At 40.1% G+C, this 13,635-nt stretch overlaps 1 protein-coding gene across 2 annotated transcripts in view; it reads left to right on the top strand.

The window, feature by feature from the left end:
- The window catches only part of carmil3 (capping protein regulator and myosin 1 linker 3), a 176,091-nt gene that overhangs the window by 83,713 nt on the left and 78,743 nt on the right, over positions 1 to 13,635 (top strand). For both annotated transcript variants that reach the window (XM_060929877.1, XM_060929887.1), the window contains exons 10-15: positions 6,304 to 6,392; positions 6,552 to 6,646; positions 6,888 to 6,974; positions 10,418 to 10,527; positions 10,929 to 11,006; positions 12,059 to 12,135. In XM_060929877.1, the coding sequence (XP_060785860.1) occupies positions 6,304 to 6,392; positions 6,552 to 6,646; positions 6,888 to 6,974; positions 10,418 to 10,527; positions 10,929 to 11,006; positions 12,059 to 12,135 (536 nt within the window). The remainder of the gene's footprint in view (positions 1 to 6,303; positions 6,393 to 6,551; positions 6,647 to 6,887; positions 6,975 to 10,417; positions 10,528 to 10,928; positions 11,007 to 12,058; positions 12,136 to 13,635) is intronic.

Raw genomic sequence — 13,635 nt, 5'->3', positions numbered from 1 at the left:
CATTCAGTCTTTTTGGGTACACACCTGCCATCAATTAAAATGACTCTGATTAACCCCAAATAAAGTTCAGACATTTACTCAGTTGCATCCTCCAGCAAAAGCCATGGTTCGCAGAGAGCTTACAAAGCATCAAAGGCATCTCATTGTTGAAAGGTATCAGTCAGGAGAAGTCTCATCTCATTATCTCTAGCCGCTTTATCCTGTTCTATAGGGTCGCAGGCAAGCTGGAGCCTATCCCAACTGACTACTGGCGAAAGGCGGGGTACACCCTGGACAAGTCGCCAGGCCATCACAGGGCTGACACATAGACACAGACAACCATTCACACTCACATTCACACCTACGGTCAATTTAGAGTCACCAGTTTAGGTAACCTGCATGTCTTTGGACTGTGGGGGAAACCGGAGCACCCGGAGGAAACCCACGTGGACACGGGGAGAACATGCAAACTCCACACAGAAAGGCCCTCACCAGCCACGGGGCTCAAACCCGGACCTTCTTGCTGTGAGGCGACAGCGCTAACCACTACACCACCGTGCCGCCTAGTCAGGAGAAGTGTACAAAAAAATTTCCATGGCATTACATATACCATGGAGCACAGTGAAGACGGTCATCAAGAAGTGGAGAAAATATGGGACAACAGTGACATTACCGGGAACTGGACATCCCTCCAAAATTGATGAAAAGACAAGACGAAAACTGGTCAGGGAGGCTGCCAAGAGGCCTACAGCAACACTGAAGGAGCTGCAGGAATTTCTGGCAAGTACTGGTCGTGTACTACTTGAGACAACAATTTCCCGTATTCTCCATATGTCTGGACCTATGAGGTAGGGTCAAAGATAAACATCCAGGCCTGGCTAAATTTTGAAAAAAAAAATGCAGCAACTCTCCCAAAAGCATGTGGGAAAATGTTTTATGGTCTGATGAAACCAAGGTTGAACTTTTTGGCCACAATTCCAAAAGGTATGTTTGGTGCAAAAACAACACTGTGCATCACCAAAAGAACACCATACCCACAGTAAAGCATGGTGGTGCCAGCATCATGTTTTGGGGTTGTTTTTCTTCAGCTGGAACAGGGGCTTTAGTCAAAGTGGAGGGAATTATGAACAGTTCTAAACACCAGTCAGTTTTGTTCCAAAACCTTCAGGTGTCTGCAAGAAAGCTGAAGATGAAGAGGAATTTCATCTTTCAGCATGACAATGACCCCCAAAAATTTTGGAATGGCCCAGCCAGAGCCCAGACCTAAATCCAATTGAAAATCTGTGGGGTGACCTGAAGAGGGCTGTGCACAAGAAATGCCCTCGCAATCTGACAGATTTGGAGCGCTTTTGCAAGGAAGAGTGGGCAAATATTGCCAAGTCTAGATGTGGCAGGCTGATGGACTCCTATCCAGAAAGACTGAATGCTGTAATTAAATCAAAAGGCACTTCAACAAAGTATTAGTTTACAGGTGTGTACACTTATGCAACCAGCTTATTGTACGTTTTTTATGTTTCTCTCCCTAACGGATTTGTTTGTTTGTTTGTCAATTGAATTGTACAGGTTATAGGTCACATTAAAGGTGGGAAATGTTTTGAAATTATTTATTGTGGTCTCATTTTTTTTACGTCAGCAAAACCTATCATTTTAACGGGGTGTGTACACTTTTTATATCCGCTGTATATGGTGGGGTGTTGTGTGGGTGTTTTTTTTTTTTTTTTAGCACACCTTACCCTTTAATAGGTTCACAGAAACAAAGAAAACAAAAAAAGTACTTTTATTAAATATGTCACAGAAAAAAAGTTAAAACTTTATTTAATGTAGCATGTATACAAGCCAAAAAGATTAAATTTATATTCAGCTGTTTCAATCAGCTTCCAAGCTCCGTAGTCTCTTTTTGATGTAAATTGTGTGCTTAGGGACATTTCTACTTGGATTGGATTGGAACGGAACGGAACGGAACTTTATTGATCCCTTTGGGAGGGTTCCCTCAGGGAAATTAAAATTCCAGCAGCATCATTACAGGATAAACAGAGAATAGAAAATAGAGAAACTTCTAGATAAATTAAATTAAGTATTTACATATACAAATATGGGCGGCACGGTGGTGTAGTGGTTAGCGCTGTCGCCTCACAGCAAGAAGGTCCTGGGTTCGAGCCCCGGGGCCGGCGAGGGCCCTTCTGTGTGGAGTTTGCATGTTCTCCCCGTGTCCGCGTAGGTTTCCTCCGGGTGCTCCGGTTTCCCCCACAGTCCAAAGACATGCAGGTTAGGTTGACTGGTGACTCTAAATTGACCGTAGGTGTGAATGTGAGTGTGAATGGTTGTCTGTGTCTATGTGTCAGCCCTGTGATGACCTGGCGACTTGTCCAGGGTGTACCCCGCCTTTCGCCCGTAGTCAGCTGGGATAGGCTCCAGCTCGCCTGCGACCCTGTAGAAGGATAAAGCGGCTAGAGATAATGAGATGAGATGAGATATACAAATATAAAAAAAAGTCAAAGCAAGTAAAGTAATTTGGTGACAACACTACACAAATACAACCCCTAGCAAAAAAATATGGAATCACTACTCTTGGAGGATGTTCATTCAGCTGTTTTACTTTGTAGCAAAAAAAACAAATCACATATATGACAAAATAATTTTATTTAACAGCTGAATATTCTTTCTTTGTAAAATATATCTCAACAAAAATTAAATGAAATTGTTGGAATTAATGGCACATTTTTTTAAGATCAAGTAGAGGAAAAAAATTATATAATCACTCAATGATAAGGAAAAAATTATGGAATCACCCTGTAACTTGCATTTCTAAAACAAATACCCGCACAAGCCTAAATATGCAAATTAGTCTGCAGTTAAAAGAGAGTGCTTGTAGACCTTAACGAGCTGTTGCGCCTGGCTGATTAACAGGAAACATGACCCCAACAAGAGAGCTTTCAATTGAAACAATGGAAAGGATTATAAAACTCCTTAAAGAAGGTAATTCAACATGGAGTATGGCAAAAGATGTTGGTTGTTCCCAGTCAGCTGTGTTGAAAATTTGTCGCAAGTACAAGCAAAATGGGAAGGTTGTAAAAGGTTGACCAAGGAAGACATCAAAGCGTCAGGACAGGAAACTCAAAACAATATGCCTTGAAAATAGAAAATACACAACAAAAGAAATGAGAAACAAATGGGCAGAAACAGGAGTCAATCAGTGCGTTTACATGCACATAGAGAAAATCGAATTTCTGCCATTGCTTGACTGAAATCGAAGTTCTAAATGCCATGGAAACACCTTAGCTAGGCTGAAATTGAACCGAACTGGATTTCTCGTAATCGAGCTACACGACCTAGATTATGCAATTTTTGCCGAGCTACTTAGTGCATGTATACCCTATCGAGCTACGTAGTCGAGCTACTTACTTCAGCACTGCCCCTTCCGGAAGTGACGAGTGACGAGACCACAAGCGGGGAAACACGACAGCCTCGGTCGGCATGACAACAGTAGTAGCGAGCAGCAGAAGAGGTCAGGAGGAACAAACGAAGAAGAGAAAATGGCGAGCAGAAACGTGCACTTCTGGAGCAATGAGGAGACAGAGTTCATGCTCATTCAGCTTAAGGAGTTGAATATATTAAAATTCATGGATGGGAGAAAAACGCGCAATGGAGAACACGGAACTGATAACTTTGTTTACACTCTTGAATAGCTCTTCTTCATGACGACAACCGGAAGTGTACCAACACGATGGGTTGTGTAGCGCCATCTGTGGCTCGGGTGCACAATGTACCTCACACAATAGCTCGATTTTCTTGTGTGCATGTAGGATTGGAGTTCTCTGGCACCCCTACTGGGACCCTTGGCTCGATTACCGACAGCAGCTCGATTTGGATGTGCATGTAAACGCACTGACTGTTTGTTTGTGACCTAACTGTAAGAAATCGGCTGAAGGAAATGGGATTTACGTACCGAAAAGCCAAACGTAAACCATCATTAACACCTAAACAGAAGGAAACAAGGTTCCAGTGGGCTAAAGAGAAGCAGTCTGGACTGTGGATGATTGGATGAAAGTGATATTCAGTGATGAATCATGAATCTGCATTGGCCGAGGAGACGATGCTGGAACTTTTGTTTGGTGCCGTTCCAATGAAACATATATAAAGATGACTGCCTGAACAAAACAAGCAAATTTCCACAGTCATTGATGATATGGGGTTGCATGTCAGGTAAAGGACCTGGGAAGATGGCAGTCATTACCTCTACAGTAAATGCACAGGTGTACATTGAAATTTTGGACACTTTTATCATACCATCAATCTTTTGGTGATGATGATGCATCTTGCCACAGAACAAAGAGCATTAAAACTTTTCTTCAGGAAAGGCATATCAACTCAGTGACATGGCCAGCAAACAGCCCGGATCTCAATCCAATTGAAAATTTATGATGGAAGTTGAAAAAAAAAATGGTCCATGACAAGGCTCCATCCTGCAAAGTTGATCTTTCAACTGCTATATGAGAAAGTTGGAACCTGACTGATAAAGAATATTGTTTTCCATTAGTCAAGTCCATGCCTCAAATAATTCAAGCTGTCTTAAAAGCCAGAGGAGGTGCAACAAAATACTGTGATTTTTGGTTCATGATTCCATAATTTTTTCCTCATCATTGAGTGATTCCATAATTTTTTCCTCTACTTGATCTTAAAAAAAAGTGCCATTAATTACAACAATTTCATTAAATTTTTTGAGGTATATTTTACAAAGCCAGAAGGTTCAGCTGTTAAATAAAATACTTTTGTGTCATATCTGCGATTTTTTTTTTTTTTAACTACAAAGTAAAACAGCTGAATGAACATCCTCCAAGAGTAGTGATTTCCATATTTTTTGCCAGGGGTTGTAATATGCTCATGTACAATCTTTTGTTTCCACCAGAGGAAACCAAACAAACTTATACAATTTACGTAGTTGTAATGAGATAAATAAGATTTATCTCTCTTATGCCCAGGGTTGAAAAATACTTGTGAAATTGTACTCTGTGACTATGCTTAACTAGTATTTTGGTGTATTGATACTTTATTAAAATTAGATACTTATCCTCTTATTTAATTAAATTTCCATGAAAGAAAATAACTTTGTGCTCCTTGTGTTTTTAAATAGACCTTTAAAGTACTCCTTACAAATCTTTTCTTCTCTTATCTAACCAATGACTATAAACTATACAGTATATCAATCAATCCAATAGGCTTATTTTAGCATCCACTGAACTCATCAGTATATTAAAAAAGAAACAAGAATCACCCTAGTTTATCATTTTTGGTGACCTCCTCCATGCTACATGATGAATTACCGATATTGCCTCCCAGTGAGACATGAGCTGCATCTAATTTGGTGGAAATAAAAGCATGTTGAGCAATTTTACAATTTTGATAACATTTACCAGCAATATTTAACAATGTTATCCTGTCTTCTTGCTAATGCCAGGGTAGAGCAGCATCAATTCTGGTATCTAACGTAATTGACAAGGCCGTCAATCAAATTCTAACTCATGGTAAATATTGATTTATCTACATGATGATTACAACTTAGTTCTGATTAATTAGTAAACAACATGGCATTAGTTATGCATATGAGTAGCAAACGTACAGAGATGGAAAGTTGCTTTAAAAGGCACATGACTTCACCATAGGCAGAAGTAACACAGCTCTAATGTTGCAAAAACAGATCTAAAATGGGAAAGGGCTGTTGTGTGAATAAATGTTGCTTTTTTTCATAATAAAATTCTTTTTTTTTTTTTCAAAAATATCTTTGGAAAATTGAATCATGAACCCAAGATCGTGAATCAAATCGTGAATTGTTACATGCATAGGTAAAAGCATTCATAATTTTTTGTGCTTGAAGACATTTAAAAGTAGCTTTTTTATTTTTCAACCTCCACTTTTAATTTTGACACATCACTTCACTTATTTTGCCTTCATATTGTATTTTGTACAGTTTTTTTTAACATCTCGCAGCTTTAAACTTTATATATCTGGACACACAAATGCTCTCACCTCCAGGAATGTGTGAGAGCTCAGAACTTGTTGCAGTGATCAAGAGCAAACAGCACGCAAAAAACACAAATACGTACTGTAGTGGTTTTACTACATCTGCTTTTCACCAACTGTAATTCATACAGGTTTTTTCCTTTTTAAATCGCCTGCAAAATTTTCACACATTATTTTATTGAATCAGGGCCTTTATGCTGTTGATTTAATTAAAATATTTAATTTTGTGAACTGAAGTGTTTAAATAATGCATGGGTCAATGGAGCCATGGTGATTTTGTGTGTGTTTGTGTGTGTGTGCTTACAGAACTCTGAGGTAGTGGAGCAGGTCCTCCACACTGTCAGTAAATCCAGCACTCTGGAAGAACTCACTCTGGAGAACGCTGGGCTTAAAGTGTGAGATTCTCTCTCTCCCTTCTCTCTCTCACACACACACACCTGTCTGTCTGTGTATGCTTAGCTTACACTCTGTGTGCTTGAATTTTTCTGACAGATGCTACTGCATTTCTTTTTCTTCTTCTTTTCTTTTCATTTTTGTCTTGTTTTTGCCTGCAGGGATTTCCCTCAGAAAATGGCTGCTGCTCTGTTGGAAAACCCGGCATCTGTGCTCCACTCCCTCAACCTGGCCCACAACACATTTGACAATCAAGGTTTGATGACGTGACTGTCACCTTGCTCTTTCATTTATATATATTTTTTCTCTTTCTGTTTTCAGTCAGTGAGGCTTTTGATTTCTTCATCACACAAGTGTTAGAGGTTATTTTGCATGTTTGACAATTTTGACTCTTCTGACAATGTGCACTGTGTGTGTGTGTGTGTGTGTGTGTGTGTGTGTGTGTGTGTGTGTGTGTGTGTGTGTGTGCGCACTCATGTACATGGGTGGTTTTGCAGGAGTGTCAAATCTCATCCAGCAGGTGTGTCAGCTCAGCAAAGGCCTTCGTCTGCTCAACCTCTCCAAGACCTCATTCTCCTCTAAAGGTGTGTGTTGCACACACAGGAGCCAGTGCCTCCTGTTAGAGCCCTCATACTCGGTCCCAACACGCACTCGGCTCAGATAGGTCTGACTCCGCCATGACGTAACATTTTACATTTCATGCAGTTTTGTCCAGTTATGCTTCTTAAGCAAGATTACATTGTCAAAGTCCTTAATCATTTCGCAGGAAACAATAGTGACAGTAACACACCCAATACAGGAGCAAATCTGAGATAAGTAAGGAATAAAACGTTACGGGGAAATAATCAACCATTTTTTGTAGTGTGACCCTGTCCCTTGTTCCCGTACTATCTTCCAATAACAGCACATCCCCAAGTGTTTTATTACTGCCTTTTTTGTTTAAAAAAAAAAATTTGTGTGTGTGTATGTATGTATATATATATATATATATATATATATATATATATATATATATATATATATATGCAACTTGTTATTTGACAAATAAACACAAATTATATTGAACGTGTAAAAGCTCTGACACTGGAGTCTCCTTCCATAAACGTTACATAAACAACATCTTGTGGAAAACTTTATTATATCAATAATTAACTGAGAGTCCAGTTTTGTATTTTATTTACGTTTTAATGAGAGGATTAATGCCTTAGTGGTCACCTATTACACAAAAAAGCGGCATATTTTTTGGAAAATGTGATTGTTTCATCAGTGAAAAGTATCATGTTCTTTTGCACTATAAACTCAAATAACATTGTATTGATATTGAATTAGTTGCAGAATAGATCGATCTGCATTTCCTTCAGTGCACTATTCTGCTGTAAACCCAACATTTGTAACATGATTCAGTGATTCAATTAGTCATGACATTATTGAGAAAATGACTTGGTTGATTAAGGGGCATCTGATATGGTAGAATCCTCTAACAGAACATAAACAATGATTAGGACAACGAAATCTATTGCTGAATGACCGCGATCTTATAAATGCAATCAGCACCAAAATGTCAAAAGCAAACCTAGCCTTTTCTAAAGCCAGAGAGAAAAATGTCCTAGCTGTATATAAATTGGAAAGGAAAAAAGAGTGGACTGAATTGGCCTTGTTAGCCGTGTTTGATGAGGCATGCTCTTTGTGGATGTGGCTCACCACCATTGGAGCATCGCCTGTTTCCAAATCTGGGGCAATGATCCATAATTTGTGGAAGTCTTTAAAAGAAAAATGAGTTGGTGTTCATTTCCAATATTTAAAAGGGGAAAATCTAATTGAGATACTGATGACACTTCAGATTAGAAGGCATGAAAATTTTATATAGTACTTAATTGTTGCTTTCATCATTAGAGCTCTGGAGTGTTCCACAGAACATTAGGAAAACAAACTTGATAAGAGTCTTTAATCTGATTATAATGTGCTTATTATGCTTGGTCTGTTCATAGTTCTTGGGCCTTATATCTTGTTGAAAAGAATTGTTCTGCATTGCGATGATGCATATAGATTTATATATAATTACTGATTTTTGACAGTTTCATTAATGTACCTTGTATGTATGTACAGTATGTATGTATGTTTTGTATGTCTGTAGAGTACCAATCAAAAGTTTGTACACCCCAGTCATTCATAGGTTGTTCTGTATTCTGACCATTTTTATTGTTATTATTTATTATACCCTGCTCCAAAGGAGGGGGGTATACTAGTTTATCTCTGTCCGTCTGAAACACCCTTTTTCTCAGCAACCACAAATCATAGCCACTTGGTACCAAACTTCAGCTTGGGGTTCTATACCATGTATACCATTTTCAGGTCTGTCGCACATCGACTTCCTGTTTACCGACTGAATGTATTTACAAAACACACAGCATGGATTTACAAAATTTTTGTAACACTTTTCTGAGCAACTACAAATCACAACTGCTTGATATTTGGTACTGAGCTTCAGCTTGGGGTTCTATACCATGTATACCGTTTTCAGGTCTGTCACACATTGACTTCCTGTTTACCGACTGAATGTATTTATGAAACATATAGGGTGGATTTTGACAGTATTTCAGGAAGCAAAATGCTATTTCAAAATGGCAGTTTACCAGGATGCTATGTGAAATACCTGGGGAGAACACTGCTCTTTACTTACTTGTTAAGTAAGTAATTATTTGTTGAAGCCAACATTCATAATAAATGTCCTATTCCTTCAATTGCTTGCATTCAGTTGCTTGCATATAAGCGAGAGTGGGGGGATATGTAAGTGAACAGTAGCTCACAGTTGATCTTGTCTACATTGTAGAACAATACTGAAGACATCAAAACTATGAAATAACATATGGAATATATATGGAATTATGTGGTAAACAAAAAAGTGTTAAACAAAATATGTTTGATATTTTTGATTCTTCAAAGTATCCAGCGTTTACTTTGATGACGCTTTGCACACTATTGGCATTATCTTAACCAGCTTCATGAGGGAGTCACCTGGAATGCTTTTCAATTAACAGGTGTGCCTTGTCAAAATGTAATTAGCGCAATTTCTTGCCTTTTTAATGCATTTGAAATCAAACAGTGTATAGTAAATAATAAAAATACAGTAAATAGCCCTATTCCACAACTGTAGTCATCCATATTATGTCAAGAACCGCTCAACTAAGTAAAGAGAAATGACAGTCCACCATCATTACTTTAAGACATGAAGTGTCAGTCAATTTGGAAAATTGCAAGACCTTTGAATGCATCTTCAACTGCACTTGCAAAAACCATCAAATGCTCTGATGAAACTGAGCATCCGAGGAAAGGAAGACCAAGACTTTCTGCTGTTTAGACTATCCTAAAACTGGGACACTTTTTGCAGTTTTTGTGAGCGAAAAATCGGCTCGATTATCCTCAGGCATGACAAGATACGTTGTGGACTAAAGGGACAATAAATGTGGACACCTGACTATCACACCCATATGTGAGTTGTCCCCAAACTTTTGCCACAAAGTGCACAAAGCGAGCTTCATGAAGACATGGTTTGCCAAAGTCATAGTGGAAGAATCTGGGTGTCCTGCACAGAGCCCTGACTTCAACCCCAATGAACACCTTTGGTATGAACTGGAATGCTGACTGCACCCCAGACCTCCTCACCCAACATCAGAGCCTGAACCCATTAATGCTTTTGTAGCTAAATGAACACAAATCCCCACAGCCAAAATTGAGTGGAAAGTCTTATCAGAAGAGTGGAGATTTATTATAAAAGCAACATCTGGAATGAGATGTTCAAACTATGTGGACATATGGGTGTGATGAAGTGTCTGCAGACATTTGGTTAAATAGTGTGGTTGTTTTTAGTTTTGGTATGAACTGAACTGTATCTTTTCTTCATTTTCAAGGAATGAAATGAACATTATGACTATTTATAGTGACACCAGCTCCCAAACAAACCAGCAAATAATATGTGAAAGTGGCTGTACTGTACACTCTAATATATTATTTTTTATTTTCCCCTCAGGTGTGATTTCTCTGTCTCAGGCTCTATGTTCCAGTGATGACTACTCCAACTCTCTTCTGCATCTTGACCTGAGCAGGAACCCAGGCATTCTTTCTGGAGAGGATGCTACAGTTAGAGCGCACACACATGCACACGCACACAAAGTTTAGTTGTGCTTATGAATCATACAAAAGTATGGTTATGTATGTAACCATACAAAAGTATATAAACAGTAAAACAACACAAGGGTCTAATACAAAACACAACAGTCAGCAATAAAAAAAAGGCTTGAAAATTAGGAATGGCAAGACTTCACACTGAAATAACAATAGTTTAGAACTAAGAAGTAATCAGGAAGTCCTAGTAGAAGTTGTGCTAGTACTGTGGTCAATGCAAAGACCATGTAGGCTTTTGGCATTTTATTTACCTAGAGTACATCACCGCAAACTCAAAAAAAAAAAATCACACAACTTCAATATTGACTGTCTGTCTCACTCGTTATAACTGTGTGTCTGCTCTCCTGCCTGTGTAGAATCTGTACCTGTTCTTGGCTCAGCCCAACTGCTTGGTGCATTTAGATCTCTCAGGCACAGACTGCGCAGTGGAATCAGTAAGTGTTTCTCATAAATGCCTCAAAAATTTGACCTTCATGCAGATCGTCACATTCGGTTCACATTCAGGTTATTTCAGACTTTCCCTAATTACCTAAGGAATAAAATATGGCAGGGCACACTGTTGCAGGAAAATAATCAACACTGGGCTGGTGTGATCTTGACTGATTTCCTATAACAGCACATCCTGATGTGTTTTTATCTGTTTATAGTTACATTTACTGTTCCTATTATCAGTTATGTTTTAACATCAATCCATCCATTATCCATAACTGCTCACAGGCAAGCTGGAACCTATCCCAGCTGACTATGGGCGAAAGGCGGGGTACACCCTGGACAAGTTGCCAAATCATCACAGGGCTGACACATAGAGACAAACAAGCATTCACATTCACACCTACGGTCAATTTAGAGCCATCAATTAGCCTAACCTGCATGCCTTTGGACTGTGGGGGAAACTGGAGCACCCAGAGGAAACCCACGCAGACACAGGGAGAACATGCAAACTCCACATAGAAAGGCCCCTGTCGGCTGCTTGGCTCAAACCCAAAACCTTCCTGCTGTGAGGTGACCGTGCTAACCACTACGTCACCATGCCACCCCACTTAGGTTTTAACAGCTCTATTTAAATTATTCCTTCACCAGTCTCTTTTTCTCCTTCTTGAGGTCAATGCTATTCATGTTCCAGAGAAAACGGGAAGTGCAAACTTCTCTATTCTGAAGATTTACTCTTACAAAGCACTGACACTGGGACTCATTTCCTAAATGTTAAATACACATCTCCTTACAGAAAGCTTCACCGTATCAATGATTGTTTTTCTTTGTTAAATAACATGTTCTTTACAATCTGTTCATTATGAGAGTTGTATGATGTCGAACGTTCCTGTGAATGCATTATTATAATAATGGTTGCTTTCTTAGAACATTAATATAATCCTGCGATTTGAATTGGAGCCAGCATTAGTATCCAAGCTGTTATAGAAATCAAGCCAACCAACAGATTTGAGAATTCCACAGCTCAATGGTGCTAATGTGTTTTTGTTTCTTGCAGTTGTTTGGTGCTTTACTCCGAGGCTGCTGTGCCGATCTCTCATACCTGAATCTCTCAAAGAACTCTTTCTCTCACAGGTGACTCTGAATGTGGCTGTTTAAACATTCGTTTAAACATGGATTAGGTTTGACTTTGGTTTGCCAATAAATGTCTGTCTGTATGTTTGTGCACTTGTCTTCTAAGCTTGCTGTCTCTAAACAGAGTAGTTGATGGTAAAAGCACTCTGTGTAATAATATCTCTCTAACACTGTTGGTTAAGACAGAGTGGCTTCCATTAGTCAGCTGTGTGCGTGCGTGTGTGTGTGTGTGAGAGAGAGAGAGAGAGAGCTGGAGGGTGCAGATATACAGGAACACAATGATGTATATCTGCCTGCCTAAACTCCCGCTGGAACCCACCACTGCAATAGCATCCTAACCCCGTAACTGCATTATGAGAAATTCTATGAAAAATGAGACTCATTTGAGCAGAATTTAACTCTTCAATTCCCAAGATGCTCCATTTCTTTCCATTTCTCGCTCTCACTCTCTTTTTCTGAGTCACGATTTGAAAATGTCCTGTTTGCTAACAAGTTTTGAATTTGTGGTGGGTGGACCAATTGCAAAATTGAGGGCAGAACTATATGTAGACACAGTATTACAGTGCCTTACGTACAGGGATATTCACCCCTGTTGCTGTGAAACCCCTAAATTAGTTCTGGTGCATACCATAAGAAGTCCTGTTAAGGTAACTTCTGCAGGCAATTAACGTGTCTCATGAGCTTGATATAAATATACCTGTTCCTGAAAGGCCCCAGACATTGTTAAAGAACATAACTCATTATATTACAGGCATTTAGCAGACACTCTTCTACAGAGCAATGTACAACAAGACCCTGACTGTAGAAGTTCGGACGGGTGGGTGGAGCACAGAAGGACAGCAGGCCAGAACGGAGTTAAAAAAAAACCCTCTTTATTAGCACTTTTCAGTGACTTTTTAAACTTTCCCAGCCACACACGCACGCGCACACACAGGTCGTCTGGTTGGGGAGAAAGCTCTCTTCCTCTGCTCTCTCTCTCCTTATATAGGGCGCGGTCACTGGGGGAGACACACAAACACACGTTAACTGACATCAGGTGCAGTGATTCTGCTACTTACCTTCCCTGACTCCGCCCTCTGGTCACAGACCGACGCTTGACCACGCCCCCGCTGCCACATACCCCCACCGCCCGACTCAGGCTGGCCTGCAGCCTACAACCCCCCCGACGGGAGAGGAAGTCCGCCACGACCATCTGTGCCCCCGGCCTGTGGATCACCTTGAAGTTAAAGGGCTCGAGTCCCAAATACCAACGGGTGATCCGTGCGTTGGCATCCTTCATGCGGTGGAGCCACTGGAGGGGCGCGTGGTCCGAACAGAGGGTGAAAGGGCATCCCAGCAGGTAGTAGCGGAGGGCGAGGACCACCCACTTGATGGCCAAGCACTCTTTCTCTATTGTGCTGTAGCGCCCCTCCCGCACCAACAGCTTTCTGCTGATATACAGCACGGGGCGATCCTCCACCTCCTGGGACAGAACAGCCCCCAGCCCTCTGTCCGACGCGT

Source organism: Neoarius graeffei, chromosome 1, assembly GCF_027579695.1.
Source record: "Neoarius graeffei isolate fNeoGra1 chromosome 1, fNeoGra1.pri, whole genome shotgun sequence".
NCBI lineage: Eukaryota > Metazoa > Chordata > Actinopteri > Siluriformes > Ariidae > Neoarius > Neoarius graeffei.
The sequence above is the reverse complement of the archived record's forward strand: the minus strand, read 5'-3'. Positions and strand labels throughout refer to the sequence as shown.